General features: G+C 39.3%; 1 protein-coding gene across 2 annotated transcripts in view; it reads right to left on the bottom strand.

Moving 5' to 3' along the window:
- Positions 1 to 14677, bottom strand: part of PLCB1 (phospholipase C beta 1) — an 854892-nt gene that overhangs the window by 586281 nt on the left and 253934 nt on the right. For both annotated transcript variants that reach the window (XM_043883527.1, XM_043883528.1), the window contains exon 3: positions 411 to 479. In XM_043883527.1, the coding sequence (XP_043739462.1) occupies positions 411 to 479 (69 nt within the window). The remainder of the gene's footprint in view (positions 1 to 410; positions 480 to 14677) is intronic.

The following is a 14677-nucleotide window of genomic DNA, read 5'->3' as shown; positions in this document are numbered from 1 at the left end:
AATGACTCCAACTGCAAAATGTTTGAGCTAAAAGATCCTGTTTATCTGTCTAAAAGGTGGGTTCACGTATGCTTATAAGGCTCAGGGAATTTTTCAAATACTTTAAAGCACATTTTGAGTTTTTACAATTACCCAGTAACTTTTGTATAATATTTTTTTCAAAAAAAAAAAAAAAAACAAGCGCATAAAGCAAGTCCTATGTCCACTGATTCTATATTTGCTCATTGCTTCCATCTTTTATCAAAAATGGTACTGTTTGGACATACTGGCTTCTGGAAGGACTGGCTGTTTTATTGCATTTTACAACATCTACAACAGACAAAGTTTTAATTGGGGCAATTAATTGATACCATGACACAGCTAAATAATCAAGGCAGCATCTGGTGTGTACAGCACGCTCCACTTCCTACCTTGGGCGCCTTGGCATGTTTCCCACATCTGGCGTCTTTGACAAGGCTGAGATCTAACAGCTCCGTCTCCTGGAAGGCAAAAGTGTGAGATCGTTAAGCATCCACACAGATCTTTTTCCTTTTGTTTCATAGCATTGACATCACTTTAAAAATAATATTATCTTGAGACTTGCCTGAAAATTTCCCTGCAGTTGGGATATTTTTCTCCTCTTACATGCACTGCCTGTCAATGGAATGGGAATGGAAACGAAAAGACAGCTACCTGCTAGTTCTCAGCTTCATATATCATAATACATTTTGAAAGTACAATGGTTTGGGTCCCCAGTTTATCCTATAAGCCATTCCTAAGTCATGATGAGTCAGGCCTTCCTGTTCCCTTGTTGAAATATATTCCTGAGAGTCACTCTGAGTGTTTTGAGGATTTGTGAGTGGAGTGAGGGGTTAGGGTTGGGGGCGGGAGGAGGTACCACCCCAAGCTCACATCATACCCAGCCCATGTGGCCAAGCTAAAGAGATGGGTATGCCTCCCATACCTGCACACCAAGCCTTTTGCACACACCCCTTGGGCCTATGTTTTCATTTATTCATTATATATTATTGAATGACTATAATATTCAAGTTACTCCAGGATACAAGACACATAAGACATGGCAGCTTCTCTGAATGGACTTGCAAAGTAAATATATATACGCGTAAGACAAGGGAGAGTGTGTTAAGGCCAACTTTAAAGTTAACTGCTATGATGGAGGGGGGTTAAAAAGAAAAGATTACTTTTCCCCTAGAGGCTCAGAAAAAAAATTCTGTGAGGAGTCACTGAGACTGGAGAAGGGAAGTGAGGAGATAAAGGCCTCCCCAGCTGGAGGCCCACATGGCAAACATCCAGCCAAGAGAGGGCCAGAGGTTTGAGCAGAGCCTTGAGGTCTTTGTGACCCTTAGTTGCTGGGAGAAGGAGGACAGTGCGTGGGAAGCAGGTGGGAGAGAGAGACGCAAAGGAGGGAGAGAGGGATGGGAGAGGATCTGTGTACACCTACGGCCGATTCATGTTGAGGTTTGACAGCAAACAGCAAAATTCCGTAAAGCAATCATCCTTCAATTAAAAAAAATAATTAATTAAAAAAAAAATAGAGTGAGTGAGGAAAAGCCCAAGGGAAGGCACAATGGCAGTGCAGGAAGGGGGCGCACACAGGCAGCATGCAGAATTCCACTGTGGGAATGAAGAGCATATGAAGAAACATATGAGGAAAAGGGAGCGAGAAGACCAGAAATGGACTTGAGTAAATGGATAGAAACCCTAAAAGTCTGGCTAGGGACACTGAGCCATGGAATCTGGGACATGCACATCTCCGAGTTACACAGAGCACTCTGCCACCAGCCAGAGGAGACTGGTGCAGTAAGCAGAGACATACAAGCCGTGTGCTAGACAAGGAGCCTTTGGGATGGCTCCTCCAAGCCCCTTCTCCCGGCGGGAGGTGCTACACCCTCACAGGAGGGGCGGTAATTTCTCATAGGTCCCAACTTTTACGAGGACCAGCATCTGAGGTTCCCAGCCAATCCCTTCAAACAGCCGCCCCCGACTCCAAACGTTTGGTGCAAAATGGTCTGATTATTTTCCTGAGTCTAAGGTTGATTTCATGATTGCAAGACAATAAGGGTCAAAGATGTGATGGAGTCTCTACACTGGGGTGCAAACCCCACAGCAGGTCCAACAGAACCCTGGGCCCTGCACAGCTCAGCGCAAGCAGAAGGGAGCACAGCAAACAATGTCTTTTCTGCTTTCGTTCACACTGGCCTTCGCAATTTGCCTTCCCCCATTTTAGTGAATTCCTTAACCTATTACTATGCGTGACTCTGTGGAGACCCTGCCAAACTGTGGTGTGTGCAAGGATCTTGCAGGACGGAGTAGTGGGCATCATGCTTCCCTCAAGGATGCACCATCCACAGTATCAAAGGTCACCTGGTGAGAGTTAGGAACCAACATCTCTCAAATGCGGGACTTAAGACTTCACCCAGGCAAAGGCATACAGAGGATTCAGGAGACAGGAGGTGGGGCATCTGGCCCAGGTTTCTTCATCTTCATGATAACAGCAGCCAAAACATTTACTGAAAGAGGAGAAACAGGAAGAGAACCTAGCTTGAAGAAACTTAATCTAAAAGACAAGAACTGAGTGAAGTGCTGAGACACAGAGACCAGACGAAGGTCAAGGTGTTAGGAATAAAGACGACAGAGGGTGAGAATGGGTGGATGGCGTCACCGACTTGATGGATCTGAGTTTGAGCAAGCTCTGAGAGTTGGTGATGGACAGGGAAGCCTGGCGTGCTGTAGTCCATGGGGTCGCAAAGAGTTAGACACGACTGAGGGACTGAACTGAACTGAACTGATGATAGGAAGTAAAACTGACTAAAGTAAAGAGATAAGGCATTGACAGCTCTAGGGATTCCAGCTTCCTCACTGGGACTCAGAAGTTTGGGCAAAATGACAGTGCATAGAGGAGATGCTGGTTTGAAGACTTTATCCATTTGGAAACGCCCACCATTAATTCATGGAAGCATTATTTATTGAATCCTGCAATGTGTCAGGTACAGACTAGATACTGAGGAATGACACCTCAAAACATAAAGAGACACTCATGCACAAAGCTAATGGTTACACTCTAAAGAAGACATTTCAAAGTGCACTGCAGACGGTGGACCACAAAGGGCTATGGCGTCTTTTCAGCCAACACGTAAGGATGAAAAGGAGTTTGCCAGCCTTATAATTCTGCGTTTTGTGGGGAGGGCTCCAGGGAGAGGAAACAGCAGTTGCAAAGGCAAAGAGGCAGGAGTCCTGAGCAGAAAACAAGTCACTCTGGACACACAGCAGAAGTGCGTGAAGACTTACCAATCACTTCCAAACTTAACAGCTGTTACCTGCATGTTCTCTTTGTAATTACTCATGAAATACTGACATGTTTTTCAAGCTTTTTTTTTTTCCCATAAATGTAGCATCATGTTTTATATATATGCAGAATAAAAATCACACCCTAATTGCACCCAAACATCTTCTATTCAAGGAAATTCCTCCTGGTTGAATAAACAATAGACTTAAACTTTACTTATTTGTTTTACACACAAAGCCCAAATTGAGTTCACAAAGAAATAGAGCTTAGCAGGCATCATTCTATAGACTTTTCTATTACAGATAATGAACACTGTTTTTTGCTTTCAGCTCAAGAGGAAACATTCACTTCCCAAGTCACAGAGGGGTAGTTAACATTCATTTTGATCCCACAGCAACTAAGAAACTTCTTTGCAGCGTGTGTAAAATTGTGTGTGCAAGAAAACCACCACAGGGCACTCTGAGCATGGGCAATGATGTGTGTGAAAGACCCTGTTGGAAATCTATCCACAGACTCACTGGGCTAGGAAGACATGATTAAAATAGTCTCCCACTTCTATTAACATGCAACAGCCACCCCTCTGGGATTTAACTACATCCTATTTGCACTCCACTTAAAAGAAAATGAGGAATACAATGGAGGGACTGCAAAAATGTTACTTGTGTCATTGAAACTCTTTCTAGGTTAATTTTCTAGTGTTAATAGTTTTAACAACCCACTTTCATGATGAGAAAGCAAGGAAATGGCCCCTTTCTCAATTCATTTAAGAGTGACTGTTTTCCAGGCCTATGGAATTCACTATTTCTTTATTATTTTCTTTAAGAAACAGAGGCCCCATGATTTTTAATACCTGGGTTTGAGGAAGGGCCCTCAAATGAACTAGTCATGTATTTGTGCAATCATCAGACCACAGTGAGCATCAACTGTATCATCTATACAACGAGTATGATAATACTTTCTACATCAGTGGTTCTCAAAGACGGCACTGGAGTCACCTAGAACACGTGTAAAACGTAGACCGGTTGAGCACCATTCACCTGCATCTCCAGTTCAGCAGGACTTGGGTGCACCTAAGAATCCACATCTCTGACATGTGCTCCTGTGATGCTGTTCCATGGACCATAACGGAAAATGCTGATGTACTAATTCACAGAATTGCTATTATAAGGCTTTTTAGGTGAACATGAGAGATAAAACTATGCATTATATGTTATATTATGTTGCAGGAAAAATTTAAAATGGTCACTTCTTTATATATGGAATGGGCAAATAAAAATTTACATCTATTAAAAGCAAAAGTGTGACTAATGGTGAATCACTTAGCTCAGATTTTATTTATTGAAGATAAATTATTGAATGACAAAAGCCACTATCTCTTATTCTAATGTGTCCTTACCATTAGATTTTACTCCATAGAATAAATGTCCCTGTTGTAAAGTTAAGCAATCATTGATTTTTGATGAAAATAGCTACACTATACAACTTTTGTGTTACACTTTGTAACATTAAAGACATTTAGCAAAGTAAAAGAGGAAAATGTGTCCTTCTCTCTCACCTCTAAGCCCACCCAACAAGGAAAGAGGGTTGGGGTGCCCAAAGGCCTATGATCTACCTGGAACAGTCAATGAAGAATGAACAGACCCCTTTTTATTTCCAAGGCACACAATGGCCCCTGCAGAGCTTAGAGACCACATTCCTAGCACCCCCAGTACATACACTGATGTACTGACAAATGTGCCTTCTCTCTAGGTCAGTATGGACAAAAGTCAATTAACAGTAATCAATGATTTATTTTTGATACTTTGAATTAGTGATGAGAAAACTGAGTCAGGAAAGCTAGGAGAAGACCAAACTGTCTCTGATGTTTACTATTCAGCAAAAAGACTTCAATTCATCAGCCATCAACACACTGTGAGGTAGATGAGTCATGAAATGCACTGCAAACTCAGAAGAGAATGCAATTTAAAACTCAGCCCTCTTCCAGAATACCAATTTCTATGCATTGCCACCAAATTCTATTAGTCATCCAACACAACAATGTGCTTCAAGTTCACACAATATATAATCGGAGCAGCAATTACAGTCATAAACATTACACAGGGAAGATATTAATGGCTGGGTATGTATACTTGCCCATGTGTTATATTCATTAAGTTGTTCAACCTCGATTTACCAAAAGTAGAAGACATTAATATGTTTTATTGGCTGCCAACCCCCTAAAATGTCCAATGTTTAAATTAAGCAACTTGAGCATCATTTAACTGTTTTAATTTAAAGAGAAGCAGATAAAATAGACTCTGTGTTCTTTAACTTGATTTCACCCCTGAGAGAGTGAAAATCTGTTTAGTATACCTCTCAAAACAATCCCCTGCACCCACCTTCACCTGGTCTCTCATTTTCTTTGCTCCCCAGCCTCAGTTGTCTTTCCCCCCACAGTCTGCAATGGAGCCTCAGTAGGAAACACACAAGGAAATGAGATGCCTAGGTCACCAATACCAGCCACAGAAGAGGAAAGAGAAAGACTATACATCTGGATTTCTTTATTTAAAAAATTCTTCATTTAATATCGTGCAAATTTCATAGGACTAGAAGGCAGAACACTGAAGTTGTCTCTTGGAATTACCATTCATAATCTGTGTACTATTAAGTCAGTTACTACGGATGCCTGTTCCTTAAATCCTTGTGTGTCAGAGATGCCAATGCTATCAATATCTTTCTCAGTGGGCTGCTGTTTAATCTACTGAGATATTAAACTGAGATCTCCACTTAGCTAGCAGGGACTCCTGCATCCATATAAATTCTTATGCTGGCAATAGTTGCCATGCTGAGTGAAAGGGAAAGGACCCCAGAAGAAAAGCACAGAAAGCAAACAAGAAACAAACAAAAATGAAAATCTAGTGCTCGAGATATTTCATTAAACACTGAGTCAACTTGGAAAGGTGTCTTACTTTCAGTGTCACAGTTAAATGCAAAATAAAATTAATATTTGAAATGGAGAACATGAGAACTAGCATGTCTTATGAACTGTGTTATAAGTACTGACATAGCTTTTAGCCAATTAAATAAAACTGAAAAATTATTGAATGAGACAAAAGGAACCAAAATAAAGTAGTATAATTAATATGACAACAATAATAATAATTTTAACTAGTAATAGAGAACTGACAATGTGCCAAGAATTGCAAGATAATTTGTACATATTATCTCATTGGTATTGATTGCACAACTATAACATTAGCATCATGTTCCTCTACTTTGAAGATGGGAGAATTAACAGAGACCTTCAATGACTACTGATCATCCATTGAATAAGTGCATCACGAATCTCAACTTTCTGCCCACCTTTAGCAAGCTGAATTCCAAGCTGACCACCAGGACTCCTGCCCCTGACATCTATGCCTCTGTGGAAACCTCTCCCACTGACTGTGGTCAGGACTTACAACTTGCTTCAAGATAACAGAATACAGCAAAGGCTATTCTTCCCTCCCAAAATTATGTTACCTTATGTGGCAAATGTGAAGGAATCTTGCAGGTGTCATGAAATCTCTGAACAGATAACTTAAATTTAACTAAAACAAAGACATCCTGGGTGAGTCCTTCAGAAGTGACCGGCAGTGATAGACTCGAAGCTGTAGAGATGCTCATGTGCTGGCTCTGTTGTGTATTGTCTCTGGAAAGGGAAGGCCTCTAAGAGCTAAGGGCATCAGTCCTATGGTGACAAAGAACCACAGAACTTTGTCAGCTGTGGCAACAACATGAATGAGTCTGATAAAGGAACTCTAGCTCCAAATGGAAACACAGCCCAGTAGACACTTTCATTGCAGCCTGTGAGACTAAGCAGATGAGACCCTGACCCACTTGAAACTTTGAGATAATATTAATAAATGTGAGTTACTTCAAGCCACTAAGTTTGTGGTCATTTGCTATGCAGCAGTGGGTAACTAAATCACTATCCCATTGTTTCCATGTTCTAAGGCATTTAATTAAAATGGAAATGACTTTACATATTTTGGCACTCTCCCCAGCATAAAAATCACTGCAAAGTTGTCATCTTTTCTAATACATCCAACAGGAAACATTGTCTGTAATGTAACCATAGACTTTTGGTACTGGAGGAGATCATAGGTGAGGAAACTGAGTTCCAGAGAAAAATATATCCATTGCCAAAGATCACGGAGACTGAATACAGGATAGGAAAAGAATTCATTTTCCCCCAGATCTATTTTTTTTTCACTAAAGAAATCTTTTTCAGTATTAAAAAAATAGCAGGAATATTAACAGAATAATACAAGTAGAAAACGAACATGTGTCTTTATTCATGTACAAAAAAAAGGAATCATGATAAATGTCTTTAACGTAACAGAAGTTTAAAGAGGCTGTGAAACTGGGTCACAGTATGTGAAGTATATTAGCAAATACCTACTTAACTTTCCTTTGTACATAACCGGAAAAATAGTTCAGCCCCTTGTTATGCAACAGTTAAATTTCCTCCTTCTAACTTCCTTCTTCAACTCTCTGAAAAACTTTTATATATTCATCTAATAATAAAAAAGCTGCTTAAGTTGAAAGTTAATGCAACTGAACATAAAATTACATCCATAGCACCAAACCTTTTATTAAGATATAACATTAATAAAACTTAATTCTAACAGCATACATGTTTATAATGACACATTTATAACTCCACACATGTAAGACTATGGGAGAAAAGAGATCTAGAGCATATAATATCAGAAAATATATTTTAGCAATTTTTTAAAATGATGAATGAAAAACTGGAGAGACTTATATGGATAGTAACTGGATTTACTTTAAACTTATTAGATTATTATTTTTAAAACTGAGAAGAAGACTATAATCAACAAGGAAAATCTATACATATACTAGAGATATATTCAGGAGTATAATGAAAGTTTATGAAAATATGTTTTATTTTCCTAGCTCATATCTATTAACAGGCATCCCAAGGAGGGATTCATGGCACTTTTATGGACAAATAATCATATTGCATTTGCTAAAGACTCAGGGTTCTTTAAAAATTGTATTATGGTGATAAATATTGCATTGTCAAATTTTTCTATTATGCCCTTTCTCAGCAAAAGTCCTAATTTCAGGCTAATCAGATGAACTAGAAACAGCATTTATCATTTGGCAAATAGTTTCATAAATGTAGAAAACTATCTTTATGGATATTTAGGTGAGCATAAAATCCAATCTCCATAAAATGTCTCTTAGACATGCAAAGAAATATGGAAATGATATAGATTAATCAGGCAAACAAGCTGTTTCCACTTGAAAAGTCCAGATAATTTAAACATAGTCAGATTTTCCCCTTAAATCATCTAACGTGTTGTCTCTGGTCTACACCTATTTCCCTGTGGCTGAACAGCCAGCCAAGCTTTTTATCTGCAGTTCAACCTGCTTCTAGTCTCTTACTCCTACCCTACTAGAATATCTGAGCATACCGTTTATCTGCTTCCATGACCTAAACTCTTTCATTTCCCTAAACAAGTAGGTCTTAAAATGCAGTTCCTGGACCAGTCAGATCAGCAACAACATCACCTTGGAATATGTGCAAAATGCAAATTCTCAGGCCCTACGCTAGACCTACTGAATCTGAACCTCTGGGGTGGGGCCCAGAAATCTGTATTTTAATTAAGCTTTGGGATGATTCAGAAGCAGTCAGAGTTTGAGAACCTCTGTCCTAGATATTAAATGGAGACAACAGCTGTCCATAGAGAAGGCTACTTGACCAGGGCTAGAACTTGTAAAACATTCTGTAGAATGCCGGACAAATTACCTATATCGATGTAATATGAAATAACTGCATCAGAGTCCCAAAAGCAACGAGAGAACTGATAATAAGACTGTTTGAGAAAAGTCTTCAGACTACTGAGTTTATCAGTAGCATCAGTATCATTACAGATTAAAGCAGTGATTTCCTTATCATGCCCTAGAGCCTGGATAAGTCAAGGAGAGCTTCTAAAGATGCTTGGCCTATTGCCAGATGTTGTGATTCAGCCCTGTAGCCGGGTTGGTAATCGAGGTACTCCCTTTTCTTTTCAATCACACAGTCATGACATGTATGATGACTTTTAAATTTTCTGAAGTATACAAAAACGTCATTTGTCCTTGCTTTCCCTAGTAGTCACACTGTATTAATAATATCAAACCAGATAGTCTCATGTTCTCTCCCTCAGCTATTCATTCCAACACATTATCACAAATATTTCTGTCCAAAAGTTTGCTTTTATCTTGCCATGACTCTCCCAGTGTTCTGGCAACCACACATCTGTTTTTTTAAGATTTAATAAAATTTTTATGGCTTCATGAAGGATATTCTAAAGCTTTTTTAAATCTGTGACTCTTGGAAATTAAGCAACACACTTTTGAACAACAGTTTAATCAAAGAGAAAATCAAAAGTGAAGATAGACAATATCTTAAAACAAACAGAAGGAAAACAGAACATATCAGGATGTATGGGATGTGGGAAAAGCAGCAACCCTAGCATTTCGGTGACCTCTTAATCTCACGTGACACCCTGAACATGCAAGGAGTTAATGTCGCTTCTAAAATGAGATACTTGAATTTGACAAGTATACAATAACTTGTCATTTTCTTTTCAAAGAAGACTTCCTTCTTAAGACCACTTTTCATTTTCTGGCAAGACAAAAGGAAGCCAACAAAGCTCTTTCCAATGTTCGTGTGTAGGGATAAGGACTGGATATGTCCAGTGAAGAGTAACATGCTTAATAAATTGTCCCTAGAAGAAGAATAGTCACTGAGTCAGTGAACACATCATTCCTAAGGCCTTGACTGTGTGCTCTAAGTTCATCAGAGGTAAACTCCTTTTTATGTGACTGTTGATCAGCTTAACGCAAGCACACATAAAGAAGCCAGCTACTCATATCAAGAACTGTAAATAACAGAAAAAGTTCACTAAATCCAGGGTCATGTCTGGCTTACCAGGAAATCCTAGTGAACTTCCTGTAGGAAACGTAATTGATGCCCACCCTGATGCTTGCCAGTCCCCTTTCCTGACTGGACAGCATTCCCCAGCGCCTGCATGATTCTCTCTTAAGCACTGACCCTGACTGTCGCTGGCCTCTGGGAGCACTCGGCACACTTGCACAGAGACTCGGAGGAGCCTGGGCGCAATGCAGCTGGGGGCGAGAGCTCAGGAGGACGGGGGCATCACAGCCCACCACCTCGTCTAGGGGCGGAGCACATTCCCAGGCCCCCTCGGGTCGGCATGTGCTCCTTCACGGTCCGGTTTCCCTCTCTCTTCCTGTTGTCTTGGGGAAGCCCTACCTCACTAAAGCTCTTGCTCACTACCACTTGTATTTGGGTCTGTTTGGAGAACATGATCCAAGACAGCTATCATTTGCAAATAATCAACTTAGAAATTAATGTTAAACTCAAAAGCATTCTGAATTACGTGCATACAAATTTTTAAATCACATTTTCATATTTATTATTGTCTTTGGCTTTTGATATATTCTGTGTACTTTTGGAATTCTTAAATTTTCTTTTGAAAACAGGCTGAATTATTATGATACATCTACTAAAACCAGCATTTTTTGAGACAGTGAGTTCTTGGTCACTGTACACTGATTTTATCTTGTATCATCCCTAATCCAGTGTTAAAATATTTTGATTATTTCCTGGAAATAGCTATATGAGTATATATCATCTAATCTAGTGTGTAAATAGTTTTCTCTTTTTCCTAGTGAGAAAAAGATTATAAAAAAACATTAGCTTACCTAATTTCCAAACTAGAGTTCCCATTTGTCATATTTAGGGCTGAAAAGAAATATGTTCATATCCACTATATTTTAGGTCATCTTTTTTTTGGTAAAGATTTATTCTATTTTCAACCACCTACTCTGGTTTCCCCTCTTTAAAAAAATATATCCCTAGGGAGAACATACAAACTTTACTCCAAAGGTGAATAAAAGTAATTCATTTCATAATTTTATCAAAACTTTAAATGTGAATTAAGATGACTTTTTAAAAAAACTTTTCTATAAACAACATCACTTTTCTAGGTATTTTTCACAAATCCTATTATTTTGGTATTACTACTTCTCTATAAATGGTAAGGGAGTAAGTGAAAAGCAAGCATAGTAAGACTGAGTGTGGGACAGATTTGAAAGACGATGTAGGGAAGACTGTGAAACTGAAAACTTGCAGCTCTTGAGGGGAGACCCCTGCAGAAAGAGGGGAAAGAAAAGACTTAACTACCATTAAGGGGTCAGACAAGGATAAAGATCAAGAAAAGGCAAGTGATTGCATGACGTTTATCCAACAGGAATTTGGGGAAAACAGGCAGATACCACAGCTTTAGTAGAGAGAGAGATACAATTGGGATTTACACATTTATAGGAATCAGACTTTAGTGGCTAACATGGAAAGGAGGGAATTCTATTAAGCATAAAGTTTAATGAACTCTGAAAGGTCCTTAAACATTAAAATGTTTTAAGGAGGAATCATAGAATGTTAAATTACCAGAGTAAGATGTGGACAGCATTGGGAGGTGGGAAGTTGGCTACTTGTTCAAAGGAAGCTTGAGTGAATGAACTTTCTGGACCTTTTCAGCTTGGAGCAACACACCTATATCCTCCTCATTTGTACTCCATAACATAAAAAAGGAACTCATACTTTGTAAAATTTCTTTCACAAGGCCTAATGTTTATTCCAAATACAGCTTCAGAACAGCAGGTAGAAACAAGACAGAAGGAAAATTAATAGAAGATACTGTCTTTTTCCAACCCATCCTTGTCTTCAAATTCATGCAGCATTTCATCTCAGGAGATCAGATATGCTGGGGTCAGCTCCCAGGCTGGCCATTACTGGGCAGAGTCACAGCAGAATGGGCAAAGTGAAGTCGCTCAGTCGTGTCCAACTCTTTGCGACCCCATGGACTGTAGCTCACCAGGCTCCTCCATCCATGGGATTCTCCAGGCAAGAATATTGGAGTGGGTTGCCATTTCCTTCTCCAGGGGATCTTCCCAACCCAGGGATCGAACCCAGGTCTCCCACATTTCAGGCAGACGCTTTAATCTCTGAGCCACCAGGGAAGCCCATAATGGGCAAACCCAAGACTAAGATCGGGAAGGAGGAAAGAAGCAGGGGGCCCAGGACAACCTCTCTGTGTGATGACAGTCGACGGCAAGCGTGCCAATGTCACTCCCTGAAAATTGACCCCTAGGCACAGAGGGGCACTGGACCCTGGGTTTCTGTCCATGCTGAGGCATGAGCTTCACATTCTCAAGGCAGGACACTCTGAATACACAGAGGAAGTGCAGAGTCGTGCCAAGAAAAACAACCATAAAAACCCTTCCTGGGACAACTTTTCTGAAAAATTAAGTCAGGTGATAAAAGAAGCAGCAAAGGAGAATGAAATAGATCCCAAATAAAGCTGGCAAAAGGCGGGGCAGAATTTCTTTCTATCCTTTCCTTCCTTCAAATCAAGATATTTTCCTTGCTAATGCCTCTTTTGTAAATATAATTGAGAGAAAATAATTACATTTTTTTTTCATTTTTTTATGAAAAGAGAAAAGAAGAAATATTCTGACTGCCCTTGGCTGCTTGAATATTACTTTCCTGGTGTGTAAATTGTCTTTTTGTTCCAGATCGTCTCCTTGAAGAATCACATATTGATCGTCATCACTGGTCACCTTTTGAAGCGAGTCCTATATGCTGACTTTAGGCAGGCTCCATACTTAAAAAAGCAACCCAATGTAATTCTCATTCTTTCATTCCAAGTTTTTCATGTTAGGTTAAACTACTCTATTCTCTAGAATATAGAACAATTGAATTTTATAATCTTCTAAGCATGCATGCTAAGTCACTTCAGTCATATCTAACTCTTTGCAGCCCCATGGAATATAACCTGCCAGGCTCCTCTGTCCATGGGATTCTCCAGACAAGAATACTGGAGTGGGACGCCGTGCCCTCCTCCAGGGGACCTTCCTGACTCAGGGATCCAACCAACCTCACGTCTCCTGAGTTGACAGGCAGGTTCTTCCCCACCAGCTCCACCTGGACCAGGTTCAGTGTCCCCGGGTATATGCTTTTCCAAACAAATAACTTATGAATCCTTAACAGAGGTGTTGAACATCCAGAGCATAGAGTTCTTTTTCTTTTTGCATTATTGTACAACAGATTTCTTCTTGCTTAGGTGAAAGTAAGCCTTAAAAATAAATTGTCTTCAGAATTACTTAAGAAAGTAAATGCCTAGGAGAAAATTCTTAAATCTGTATAGCTCAGACCCTGCACTCATGCTTACGGAAAATATTCTAGCTTTCTTGTTCATAAAATTTGCATAATTTTCTGATTATTTTGCTTAATGTCTGAGCAACTTACTCACCTATAGCTTTGGCCCAATCACTCTTACCATTCTAATAACCAATTTGTCTCCTTTTAGGCCCATAATAAAACTATATTTTGTTTTCCAACCTAGCTTATTTGGGTTTTCAATTTTAAGTCAGATGAATCACATTTGTTCTATGTGGGTCAGTCAAAATTAAGTACAGAAGTCTCCATGTACCGAATTTGGTACTGTTCTACCTTATGATTATGGAATTAAATTAACTTGAGTCTTAAGCACTGTATGTCTTTTGGCATTATTATTATTATTATTTTTAGTACAAAAGCTGGGACATATCAAATATTCCAACCTTCAAGAAACTGCATAAATTCAATAACTTTATCCCTCTCTCTTTGGTATTACTTGATAGAAAGATCATTTTTCTCAAAGTACTGTCCCTAGGCCAGCAGCAGCAGCATCACTTGGGAACTTGCTAGAAAAAGAAATCTGTGGGTCCCATCCCAGACTCACTGCAGAGGAAACTCTGGCAGAGGGATCCAGAAATCTGCATTCTAACAAACCCTCCAGGTGATCCTGATACACTCTCAAGTTTCAGAAACACTGTTACATGGACACACATAAATTGAAAACAAACGGCATGTGGATATTATAGGCTCTCTTGCTTGTATTTCCTCACTTATAAAAGCTCATATCCAAATTAAAGCACACAAATTAAACAAAATGTACCTCACATTCTTTAAAGAAAATCATTGATGTTAATAATGGTCAGATGCTATTTTAAAATAAAAATATGTGAGTAATTGAAAACTGAGATGCCAGGGAAGAGAGGAAGTGAGACAAAGAGGGAAGAGAATCTACCAGTGCAAGCACAAAGGGGAGTATGTTACAGACACGACAGTCCTCATTTATCTCACATTCATTCTGCAAGTCTGTATTTAAAAAAGAAAATTACAGCATGAAGAGGTTCTTTGTTACATAAAATATCATTTGATGCTGAGACTGGAGTGAGTGATTTCCTTAATATTATTTTAGTAATATGAAAGCATTCCCAAGAGCT

Source organism: Cervus elaphus, chromosome 23 (genome assembly GCF_910594005.1).
Source record: "Cervus elaphus chromosome 23, mCerEla1.1, whole genome shotgun sequence".
Lineage (NCBI taxonomy): Eukaryota > Metazoa > Chordata > Mammalia > Artiodactyla > Cervidae > Cervus > Cervus elaphus.
This window is presented reverse-complemented; position numbering and strand designations above follow the sequence as displayed.